This window comes from Dama dama, chromosome 12 (assembly GCF_033118175.1).
Source record: "Dama dama isolate Ldn47 chromosome 12, ASM3311817v1, whole genome shotgun sequence".
NCBI classification, from domain to species: Eukaryota; Metazoa; Chordata; class Mammalia; order Artiodactyla; family Cervidae; genus Dama; species Dama dama.
The window spans coordinates 74041764-74054240 of record NC_083692.1 but is presented as its reverse complement, the minus strand read 5'-3'; the positions used below and the strand labels follow the sequence as shown (position 1 = coordinate 74054240).

Genomic DNA, 12477 nt, shown 5'->3' with positions numbered 1-12477 from the left:
GCTTTTATCATTGTTCCCACAGGTCTCTTTCTGACCCACACAAAAGAAACACTTTCCAAGTGAACTCTCAATTCAGAGACTCAGAATAAAGTGGCCCCAAAGGAACTTAGCTTGAGCGTCTCTTATCCCAGAGGCCACTTTCTACACTAAATATATGTCGCACAGTCCCCCATGAATGCTGATCACAACAGAAAGCAGATTCTGTTTTGACAAAGTAATGACTTTATTTCAGACTCTAGTTAAGAATATAAACAATGCTTTATTCTTGGGAAAAAAGGTGATCAAATATGGTGTCTGTCTGGTAAGAATATAGTCTATATGCTCTGTAAATATCTTAATTTCTCCCTTAGTTCCCTTCCTCTATCACATTTAAGAGACTGTTTCAATATCATATTTCCATCCACACTACATACATACATACATACTCCAGTCATGCTATTTCTCAGCTCTGAGACTCTAACAGGTTACACTGATGGTCAAACTCAGAATAAGACGTCTTTCTTGGGCTTTTTGTGAAGATTACTTTAGATAATGTGGGTGAAAATTTCTAGCACAGGGGAGCTAGTCAGAGAGAGACACACGGATACAAAGAAACAGACAAATTTAATTTATGTATGACCCTGAGAATATCAGCTTAAAAAAATGAGAATTGTCTCCTTTTCTTTTTTATTTTTAATTATCCTAACTTCTGATTCTTTTTTGTGAGTCTTGCTTTGACTCATTTGATTTTACAACTGTACTCTTAAAATCTTTAGATTTACTTCTCCCATGTAGTATTTGCTTAAAAATTAAATATAGTAGGTCAGCTGGTAAAGAATCCACCTGCAATGCTGGAGATCTGGGTTCAATCCCAGGTTTGGGAAGATCCCCTGGAGAAGGGAAAGGCTACCCACTCCAGTATTCTGGCCTGGAAAATTCCATGGACTGGAATGGCCTGTGGGGTCACAAAGAGTCAGACAAAACTGAGCAACTTTCACTTTCATTTTTCATAATTAATTTAGCAGTGATATTTTATCTGTTGTAATTCAACTAAAATAATATTAACAACATTTATGGCAATTAGGTGAGAAAGTAGGCATGACCTTTTACTTCTTTAGTATAACCTCGAATGACTGCAATCCACTTTTTTTTCACTGACGTGCTCAAAAGTAATTAGAGTTCACAGGAAGAAAGTATTCAGTAAATTCCTGTTTGCCCTATCAGAAAAAATTAAAAATCCATTCTACATCTAGTGTTTTCTAATTCTATTCTTATTTTCATCCCTAGTATGTGATAACTTTGTGGGTTTAAACAACAAAAATATAATCAAGAACAACTTCAATTATAGAAAACAGGCAGAGTAAACCAAGACTAAAGGAAAGCAAAACCAGAGCAAGGAGTGCCAAGAGCAGTGATGCAACTTCACACAGTTTGGGAAACACCTATCTTCTTATCTCAATTACAGGCTATATAGCTTTGAATTTCATGAACAGAATACGTTTCTTCCTGATGCTTTTGATTTACCCCTTATGCCTGCAACATGTATTCTTCCACACTATCCTTGATTAGCTTATCTACTCTTATACACAGTTAACTGTGTTTCTTGGTAAAAAAAAATTTGTCCTTTTATCAAAACTAGTATTAATATCTCTTTTTTATTGGATCCATTCATTAAAATTATTATTACTTTTCAATAAGGTGTTAAATATTGTTTGAGTTTTTCAAATTTATTTTATGTATAATAAATATCTTTTTACCACACAGCTTCAAAATATATTAATAAAATGTAACTTTTTGTATTACTTTTTAGATTCCAAATATGAGTGATATCAAACAGTACTGGTCTTTCTCTGTCATTTCACTAACAGTAATACTTTATAGGTCCACCCATGTTGCTGTAGATGGCAGAATTTAAGTCACTTAATGTAAGTCAACTATACTTCAATTAACAAATGAAAATGCCATTTTTTGAAACCACTATTTAACTCACGTTTGCTGTATTGAACAGATCATCATTCTTTTTTTTTTAAGCTTTATATGCATATTTAATTTACTCTTTCCAACAATACCATTATATAAGGTAGACACTCATTATTCCCACTTTACAAAATGAGAAAAATGACTGAAGGATGCTGTGTCATTTGCCCCAAAGTCATGCATCTGCTAATACACGTCAAGGATGATCTTTTTTTTTTTTTTTTTCATTTATTTTTATTAGTTGGAGGCTAATTACTTTACAACATTGCAGTGGCTTTTGTCATACATTGACATGAATCAGCCATGGATTCACATGTATTCCCCATGCCGATCCCCCCTCCCACCTCCCTTTCTTTTTTTTTTTTGTTTTGTTTTGCAGCATGCAGAAACTTTAGTTGCAGCATCCCACCTTCCTTTCTAACCGATTCCTCTGGGTCTTCCCAGTGCACCAGGCCCGAGCACTTGTCTCATGCATCCAACCTGGGCCTGCGTAGATCATCATTCTTGATTCACAGTATATTCTCATTTTTCCATGTCCATTTTGAGTTTGTTTGCTTGTTTATATAATAATAAAACTATACCTATGACACACTGTCCAGTCCAAGACCTAAACAGATGATAATAATGGACAACTGCTTAGTGTTCATCCTCACACAGAATCTTGGCTTCCTGCAATTGAGTTTACTTGCTTCTTACATTTTGGGACATAGTTTTATTACTTATACAAGTTCCTGCAAAATATACTGTTACTTTTGTAGTGCTCTTCATCTTATAAAATTTATGTTGAGAGGATCTATTTGAGGCTATTTATTTCTTTATTACTATATTTTACTAACACATTCATGTCATTTATATAGTTGTACTTTGTTAAGATTCTATCACTATGTTTATAGGCATTGCTGTAAATTTTCCTTATATACAGATACAAGAGTTCACAGATATTGAGCATACAAATGGGAGTGAAATTGCTGCACCATAGAATATATGTATATTGAGCATTAAAAGAGAAGGCCAACTGCTTTTTACAGTGATTATGTAAGTACACGCTTCCATTAGCAGTGCATAAAAAACACACTTGATGCACAGAGTGTTTATTTACAAAATCTATTTTTACATCTTTTCTTCAGATAAATTTAGAAGACACTGAACTGAATGGAAGAAGTGAACCAGTCTGTGGTATCTGAATTTATTTTTGTTGGGCTATGTGACTCATGGGACCTCCAGGTCTTCCTCCTAGTGGTATTTTCTTCACTTTACTTGATCACCATCTTAGGCAACGTCTTCATTGTGCTCCTAGTTATTGCTGACCTTCACCTCCACTCCCCTATGTACTTCCTATTAGCAAATCTGTCATTCTCTGACTTAGGCTTTTCCTCAGTAACCACCCCTAAACTGATCACAGACTTTCTGAAAGAAAATAAGACCATCTCCTTTAGAGGTTGCATGTGCCAGATGTTTTTTGGACATTTTTTTGGAGGGGGTGAAATGGTGCTCCTAGTGATGATGGCCTATGACCGTTATGTGGCCATCTGCAAGCCACTCCATTACTCCAGCATCATGAACACAAAAATGTGCATTCGACTAGTGATGACATCATGGATCATTGGCTTTGTGCATTCAATAAGCCAACTAGCTATAATTACACAGCTGCCCTTCTGTGGACCCAGAAAATTGGATAGCTTTTTCTGTGATATTCCACTGGTGATCAAGTTAGTCTGCATGGACACTTATATTCTAGAAGTGTTGACAAATGCTAACAGTGGGGTACTTGCAACCATTTGCTTCATTCTGTTGCTGATCTCTTACTCTTATATTCTGCTTACTGTCTACCACCAATCAAAGAGTGGGGTATCCAAGGCTCTCTCCACCTGCACTGCCCACATCACAGTGGTCATGTTATTCTTTGGGCCTTGTATCTTTGTCTACATATGTCCACTCAGCATCACTTGGGTGGACAAGTTCCTTGCTGTATTTTATGCCATCATCACACCACTACTAAATCCAGTCATTTATACTTTAAGAAACAAAGAGATTAGAAATGCCATTAAGCGACTATGATGACAGACTGTGGATTTCTTTGGTATTTCATCATTTCAAATTATCAGAATATCTACTGTGAGTGCACTAATTTGGCCACACCTACCCTGTTACTTAAGACTGGGACGAGTTCCCCAATTCACATATGGAAATCATATGTATCTCTTGATGAAAATTTTGTGTCAATTCTTTAGGATTCTAGAATTGTTAAAATAAGTTCCTGTTTGGGAAATTTGGCCAGTCTTTAGAAGTATGATTTTGATTGTTCTCAAGAATGACTTGAAATGTTAATAATTTATATTACTATTCTTACTATTACTTCAACGCTGACCACCATATCAGGAAATTTTCTATTATCCTATGCATTTCTTTTAGCAGAATATTTCACATAGACCTTTGTTAAAGTTTTCTTTAATAAGTTACTGCATTATATTTCTCTCTTTACGTTTACAAAACAATAGTCATCAATTAGTTAACATTCTAGTTACCTTCTATAGACATATCTATAAAAGTATCATTAAGCATTCCTAATCATATTCAGAAAGTTGAATCATAATCATAATCTGGACAGAGTTTTGTTCCCTCAATATTATGTTTTAGTCATTTGTGAAACACTGTAATTGTCTTTTAATGATGTATATGAAATACAAAGATGGCTATATTAAAAACATTTAGAGATTTTGCTTTTTTCCTTCCAATTCATAAATAGGTTAGACAGTTCATCATATAGATAGGCAAAAAATTAGTTTTGTAATAAATTGTCTTTAAATGATGTATATGAAATGCAAAGATGGCTGTATTAAAAACCTTTAGAGATTTTGCTTTTTTCCTTCCAATTCATAAATAGGTTAGACAGTTCATCATATAGATAGGCAAAAAAATTAGTTTTGTAATACTCTATCCATTTAGTTCAATGCAGTGTTCATATAGCCTGTAAAAACAGGATTATGTACAAAGTTTGCGAATTACTCATTACTACATATAACAAAACAAAACTTTTCTTCAGAAATCTTCCTCAAAAAATTATACAAGTTTACATCCATTTATCTGAATCCATGGATCTAGATGCATCTCAACTTTATATTACTTTTTAAAGATGACATGTATGCTAGTCACTCAGCCATGTCCAACTCTGCGACTGCATGGACTGCAGCCTGCCAGGCTCCTCTCTCCATGGAATTCTCCAAGAAGAATACTGAAGTGGGTTGCCATTCCCTTCTTCAGGACATCTTTCTGACCCAGGGATTGAATCCAGGTCTCCTGCATTGCAGGCAGCTTCTTTACCATCTGAGCCTCCAGGGAAGCAAAAGATGACATGGTTCTGTGTATTTAGTAACAATCCCAATAGAAAATCTCAGGAATAAACCCTCAAATAAAAGAATTGCTATTTTCATATGTGTATGTATTCTGACTTTTTTTGTTCTTTTAATCTCGCTTTACTCAGTTTGGATAATATCTACTGACTTGTCTTTTTTTTTTCCCCATTTATTTTTATTAGTTGGAGGCTAATTACTTTACAATATTGTAGCGGTTTTTGCCATACATTGACATGAATCAGCCATGGAGTTACATGTATTCCCCATCCTGATCCCCCCTCCCACCTCCCTCTATACCTGTTCCCTCTGGGTCTTCCCAGTGCACCAGGCCTGAGCACTTGTCTCATGCATCCAACCTGGGCTGGTGATCTGTTTCACCATAGATAATATACATGTTTCGATGCTGTTCTTTTGAAACATCCCACCCTCGCCTTCTCCCACAGAGTCCAAAAGTCTGTTCTGTACATCTGTGTCTCTTTTTCTGTTTTGCATATAGGGTTATCGTTACCATCTTTCTAAATTCCATATATATGTGTTAGTATACTGTATTGGTCTTTATCTTTCTGGCTAACTTCACTCTGTATAATGGGCTCCAGTTTCATCCATCTCATTAGAACTGATTCAAATGCATTCTTTTTAATGGCTGAGTAATATTCCATGGTGTATATGTACCACAGCTTCCTTATCCATTCGTCTGCTGATGGGTGTCTAGGTTGCTTCCATGTCCTGGCTATTGTAAACAGTGCTGCGATGAACATTGGGCTGCATGTGTCTCTTTCAGATTTGGTGTCCTCAGTGTGTATGCCCAGAAGGGGGATTGCTGGGTCATATGGCAGTTCTATTTCCAGTTTTGTAAGAAATCTCCACACTGTTTTCCATAGGGGCTGTACTAGTTTGCATTCTCACCAACAGTGTAAGAGGGTTCCCTTTTCTCCACACCCTCTCCAGCATTTATTGCTTGTAGACTTTTGGATAGCAGCCATCCTGACTGGCGTGTAATGGTACCTCATTGTGGTTTTGATTTGCATTTCTCTGATGATGAGTGATGTTGAGCATCTTTTCATGTGTTTGTTATCCATCTGTATGTCTTCTTTTTTTTTTTAATTTTTTTACTAGTTGGAGGCCAATCACTTCACAACATTACAGTGGGTTTTGTCATACATTGATATGGATCAGCCATGGATTTACACGTATTTCCTATCCCGATCCCCGCTCCCACCTCCCTCTCCACCCGATTCCCCTGGGTCCTCCCAGTGCACCAGGCTGGAGCACTTGTCTCATGCATCCCACCTGGGCTGGTGATCTGTTTCACCATAGATAGTATACATGCTGTTCTTTTGAAACATCCCACCCTCATATCCTCCCACAGAGTTCAAAAGTCTGTTCTGTATTTCTGTGTCTCTTTTTCTGTTTTGCATATAGGGTTATCGTTACCACCTTTCTAAATTCCATATATATGTGTTAGTATGCTGTAATGTTCCTTATCTTTCTGACTTACTTCACTCTGTATAATGGGCTCCAGCTTCATCCATCTCATTAGGACTGGTTCAAATGAATTCTTTTTAATGGCTGAGTAATATTCCATGGTGTACATGTACCACAGCTGCCTTATCCATTCATCTGCTGATGGGCATCTAGGTTGCTTCCATGTCCTGGCTATTATAAACAGTGCTGCAATGAACATTGGGGTGCACGTGTCTCTTTCAGATCTGGTTTCCTCAGTGTGTATGTCCAGAAGTGGGATTGCTGGGTCATATGGCAGTTCTATTTCCAGTTTTGTAAGAAATCTCCACACTGTTTTCCATAGGGGCTGTACTAGTTTGCATTCCCACCAACAGTGTAACAGGGTTCCCTTTTCTCCACACCCTCTCCAGCATTTATTGCTTGTAGACTTTTGGATAGCAGCCATCCTGACTGGCGTGTAATGGTACCTCATTGTGGTTTTGATTTGCATTTCTCTGATGATGAGTGATGTTGAGCATCTTTTCATGTGTTTGTTATCCATCTGTATGTCTTCTTTGGAGAAATGTCTGTTTAGTTCTTTGGCCCATTTTTTGATTGGGTCATTTATTTTTCTGGAATTGAGCTGCAGGAGTTGCTTGTATATTTTTGAGATTAATCCTTTGTCTGTTTCTTCATTTGCTATTATTTTCTCCCAATCTGAGGGCTGTCTTTTCACCTTACTTATAGTTTCCTTTGTAGTGCAAAAGCTTTTAAGTTTCATTAGGTCCCATTTGTTTAGTTTTGCTTTTATTTCCAATATTCTGGGAGGTGGGTCATAGAGGATCTTGCTGTGATTTATGTCGGAGAGTGTTTTGCCTATGTTCTCCTCTAGGAGTTTTATAGTTTCTGGTCTTACATTTAGATCTTTAATCCATTTTGAGTCTATTTTTGTGTATGGTGTTAGAAAGTGTTCTAGTTTCATTCTTTTACAGGTGGTTGACCAGTTTTCCCAGCACAACTTGTTAAAGAGGCTGTCTTTTTTCCATTGTATATTCTTGCCTCCTTTGTCAAAGATAAGGTGTCCATAGGTTCGTGGATTTGTATCTGGGCTTTCTATTCTGTTCCATTGATCTATATTTCTGTCTTTGTGCCAGTACCATACTGTCTTGATGACTGTGGCTTTGTAGTAGAGTCTGAAGTCAGGCAGGTTGATTCCTCCAGTTCCATTCTTCTTTCTTAAGATTACTTTGGCTATTTGAGGTTTTTTGTATTTCCATACAAATTGTGAAATTATTTGTTCTAGTTCTGTGAAAACCAAAAGGATACTGCAGTGGGTTGCCATTTCCTTCTTCACAGGATCTTCTCGATCCAGGGATCGAACCCAGGTTTCCTGCATTGCAGGTGGAATCTTTTCCATCTGAGTCACTATTCCTCCACAAATTATCTACTCTCTCTTCTATGAAGCATAAAAGATTAAGGTGTGATCACTTCAATCCAAGCAAGTACTAAAGCCTATTTGAATCTGGATTGTAAATTTTATAAGACTTAGTACACCTCAAGTTTGTGCCTGTTCCTTGGATAGATCCCTTCCAAGTTTAGATGATGATTCTCCTAGATCTTTTTCTCCTCAGTCTGAAAAAATTCAGGTGATTCAGTTTTGCCCTTCAGAACTTTTATACTTAGAACTTTAGACTTTAGTCTTCTTCCTTCTCTTACTACTTTCAAAAAGTATGGCCAATTACCCAAAGAGAAATCTGGCTTTACATTGTTCTTTTTAATTAATGTACCTAACAAGAATCCATTAAAAATACAAATAAAAGCAATGAAATAATTATGAACAGGAAAAATTCTAAATGTACAACTGATTGATAATCCTAAATGAACCTTGGATCTCAATACTCAAACATAGGGTCCATTCACAGCTTTGCAGGGAATTTGGCTCAGTCTTCTAGTTATCAAAGTAAACATAAATTAAATTAGTTTTGTTATTTATACAGGTTATACACAATAACTCATACTTGAGACCCATGTGGTGGCACAAAAGTTATGTAAGATGAGTTATTAGAGAAAAATAGTCAGCAAACGATTTGGACAGAATGGATGTTAGCTAGTGATAACACCAGCCAGGATACGGTCAGACCAACATGTTCCAATGTTGGAGGAATATTCATTGATGGATTAAGTCATAATTTCAGAAAATTGTGAAATAACAACATATTCATAAATTTCCCTGTCATAGGCCAACTGTAGATGACTTGAGTCCAAAATTGAGACAAGCTAGGGTGAGATTAGTAGCCAGAGGCCAAGCTCATGAAATACGTTATGAGGCTCTCCCAAATGCTTTTCTTCTACTATCTGTCAATCTCTCTTTATTATGCTACCTTATCCATTGCCTGTCCACTCCACTTCTATTACCCTGTTCTGTTTCTGCAGGTTTTAGATCCCCCCTCACACATTTTTTTGTCTTTCAGAAAAAAATATGATTATTTCACATCCTAAATTTAAATCAAAGAAGAGTTAGATATTTCACAACTCCCTCAAACTTTTGACAATATTAGTTATAAGTTCAGTTCACTTCAGTTCAGTCGCTCAGTCGTATCCGACTCTTTGCGACCCCATGAATCGCAGCACGCCAGGCCTCCCTGTCCATCACAAACTCCCAGAGTTTACCCAAACTCATGTCCATGAAGTCGGTGATGCCATCCAGCCATCTCATCCTCTGTCGTCCCCTTCTCTTCCTGCCCTCAATCCCTCCCAGCATCACGGTCTCTTCCAATGAGTCAACTCTTCGCATGAGGTGGCCAAAGTATTGGAGTTTCAGCTTCAGCATCAGTCCTTCCAATGAACACCCAGGAATTATCTCCTTTAGGATGGACTGCTTGGATCTCCTTGCAGTCCAAGGGACTCTCAAGAGTCTTCTCCAACACCATAGTTCAAAAGCATCAATTTTTCGGTGTTCAGCTTTACTCATGTCCAACTCTCACATCCATACATGACCACTAGAAAAATCATAGCCTTGACCAGACGGACCTTTATTGGCAAAGTAATGTCTCTGTTTTTTAATATGCTATCTAGGTTGGTCATAACTTTCCTTCCAAAGAGTAAGAGTCACCATCTGCAGTGATTTTGGAGGCCATTCCCAGATGCCATGATCTTAGTTTTCTGAATGTTAAGCTTTGAGCCAAGTTTTTCTTTCACTTTCATCAAGAGGCTTTTTACTTCCTCTTCACTCTGCCATAAGGGTGGTGTCATCTGCATATCCGAGGTTATTGATATTTCTCCTGGCAATCTTGATTTCAGCTTGTGCTTCTTCCAGCCCAGCATTTCTCATGATGTCTTCTGTATATAAGTTAAATAAGCAGGGTGACAATATACGGCCTTGACATACTCCTTTTCCTATTTGGAACCAGTCTGTTGTTCCATGTCCAGTTCTATCTGTTGCTTCCTGACCTGCATACAGGTTTCTCAAGAGACAGGTCAGGTGGTCTGGTACTCCCATCTCTTTCAGAATTTTCCATAGTTTATTGTGACCCACACAGTCAAAGGCTTTTGCATAGTCAATAAAGCCGAATTAGATGTTTTGCTGGAACTCTCTTGCTTTTTCTATGATCCAGTGGATATTGGCAATTTGATCTCTCTATGAAGACCTACAAGACCTTTTAGAACTAACACTGAAAAAAGATGTCCTTTTCATTATAGGGGACTGGAATGCAAAAGTAGGAAGTCAAGAAACACCTGGAGTAACAGGCAAATTTGGTCTTGGGAGTACGGAACAAAGCAGGGCAAAGGCTAATAGAGTTTTGCCAGGAGAACGCACTGGTCATAGCAAACACCCTCTTCCAACAACACAAGAGAAGACTCTACACATGGACATCACCAGGTGGTCAACACCGAAATCAGACTGATTATATTCGTTGCAGCCAAAGATGGAGAAGCTCTAAACAGTCAGCAAAACCAAGACCGGGAGCTGACTGTGGCTCAGATCATGAAATCCTTATTGCCAAATTCAGATTTAAACTGAAGAAAGTAGGGATAACCACTAGACCATTCAGGTATGACCTAAATCAAATCCCTTATGACTATACAGTGGAAGTGAGAAATAGATTTAAGGGACAAGATCTGATAGACAGAGAGCCTGATGAACTATGGACGGAGGTTCATGACATTGTACAGGAGACAGGGATCAAGACCATCCCCATGGAAAAGAAATTCAAAAAGGCAAAATGGTTGTCTGAGGAGGCCTTACAAATAGTTATGTTAATTCAACTAATTGAATTAAATTTATTAATTGAATCCAAGCAGGGTGATGTATAAGGCCATATACTCAGGAGACTCAAAATGTATAACTGAGAGTTTTTAAAAAATTTCCACCAAGCAATTCCTGGGATTAATCTGACTATCAAACAACTTGTTACCTAAAGAGTTCAGTGGAACCTCATAATACATGGTCTAGTCTGAATATTATAAAATGTTGACTTTAGGGAAAAAAATACCCAAATGCTGTATATTTACTTAAGCATTTGTATTACATGAAGTTGTCTGAAGTAACTTGGGCTTCCATGAGTTAATTACGAGACCTTTCTCCAACTCAGGAGCTGACTACTCAGTCTCCTCATTGCCGTCTTCATGTCCTTGTTCCTCAGTGTGTAAATGGCAGGATTCAGGATGGGTGTAACCAAAAAGTCTAAAATGGCAAGAAACTTATCCACTGGTACTGTGGGAAATGGGCACATGTAAACAAAGATGCATGGTCCAAAGAACAAAACCACCACAGAGATGTGTGCTGACAGAGCAGAGAGGGTCTTGCGCAAACCACCTGAAGAGAGTATCCATACAGTGACCAGAATGAAAACATAGGAGAAAATCAACAAGAAGAAAGTGCCCACGGATATGAACCCACTCATGGCAATAACCATGAATTCCATTCTGTAGGAATCTATGCAGGAAAGTTTGATAAACCAAGGAAGGTCACAGTAAAAGCTGTCGATTTCATTAGGACCACAGAAAGGCAAATGGATCACAAAAGCTAACTGGACCACTGAGTGAATGAGGCCAATAGCTCAAGCACCACACGGAAGCAAAAGGCACACCCATGGGCTCATGATGGTCAGGTAGTGCAGGGGCTTACATATGGCCACGTATCGGTCAAAGCCCATGGCAGTGAGCAGTGCCATCTCAGATTTACCTAGGGTGTGAAGGACAAATATCTGGATGACACACCTCTGGAAGGATATGGTTTTGTGCCCAGAGTACAGGTTCAGAAATCATCTTAGGAACTGTTATGGTAGAAAAACACAAATCAATAAATGAGAGGTTGGCTAAAAGGAAGTACATGGGGGAGTGTAGATGAGGGTCAAAGGTCACTGTAAACACAACAAGGAGATTCCCTAGAACAATTGTTACATAAAACACTGTAGAGAAGACAAGAAGGAAATGCTGCCCTGGTCTAGAGGTAGAAAGTCCCAGGAAAACAAATTCAGACACCCAAGAGTCATTTGCTTCATACATTGGCTTGGTCTGTTGATACCTAAAGACTAGAAACAAAACATAACCAAAGCATTTATCAAACATTTTTATTTAGAGAAACAGATTTAAGCTTTCATCAAATATGGTTTTAAATCAGAAATCTTCACTAACAGCCATTAATATATTTTGAAAATATCATGCATTAATTTATTTCTTCAACTAATGCAGCTAATGAGTGTAACTGATATTCCTAATGAGT

General features: G+C 37.7%; 1 protein-coding gene and 1 pseudogene across 1 annotated transcript; one reads left to right on the top strand and one right to left on the bottom strand.

Moving 5' to 3' along the window:
• The first annotated feature begins 3108 nt into the window (after window positions 1–3108).
• Window positions 3109–4014, top strand: LOC133067285 (olfactory receptor 4K3-like). The gene has a single exon (XM_061158436.1). It carries the CDS (start codon window positions 3109–3111, stop codon window positions 4012–4014), a length of 906 nt encoding a protein of 301 aa, XP_061014419.1.
• Window positions 4015–11320: 7306 nt separating this feature from the next.
• LOC133067284 (olfactory receptor 4F6-like) lies at window positions 11321–12260 on the bottom strand (annotated as a pseudogene).
• Between the last annotated feature and the right edge of the window lie 217 nt (window positions 12261–12477).

Coding starts and splice junctions, on each gene's coding strand:
- LOC133067285 (XM_061158436.1), top strand. CDS start 3,109: ATGGAAGAAGTGAACCAGTCTGTGGTATCTGAATTTATTTTTGTTGGG.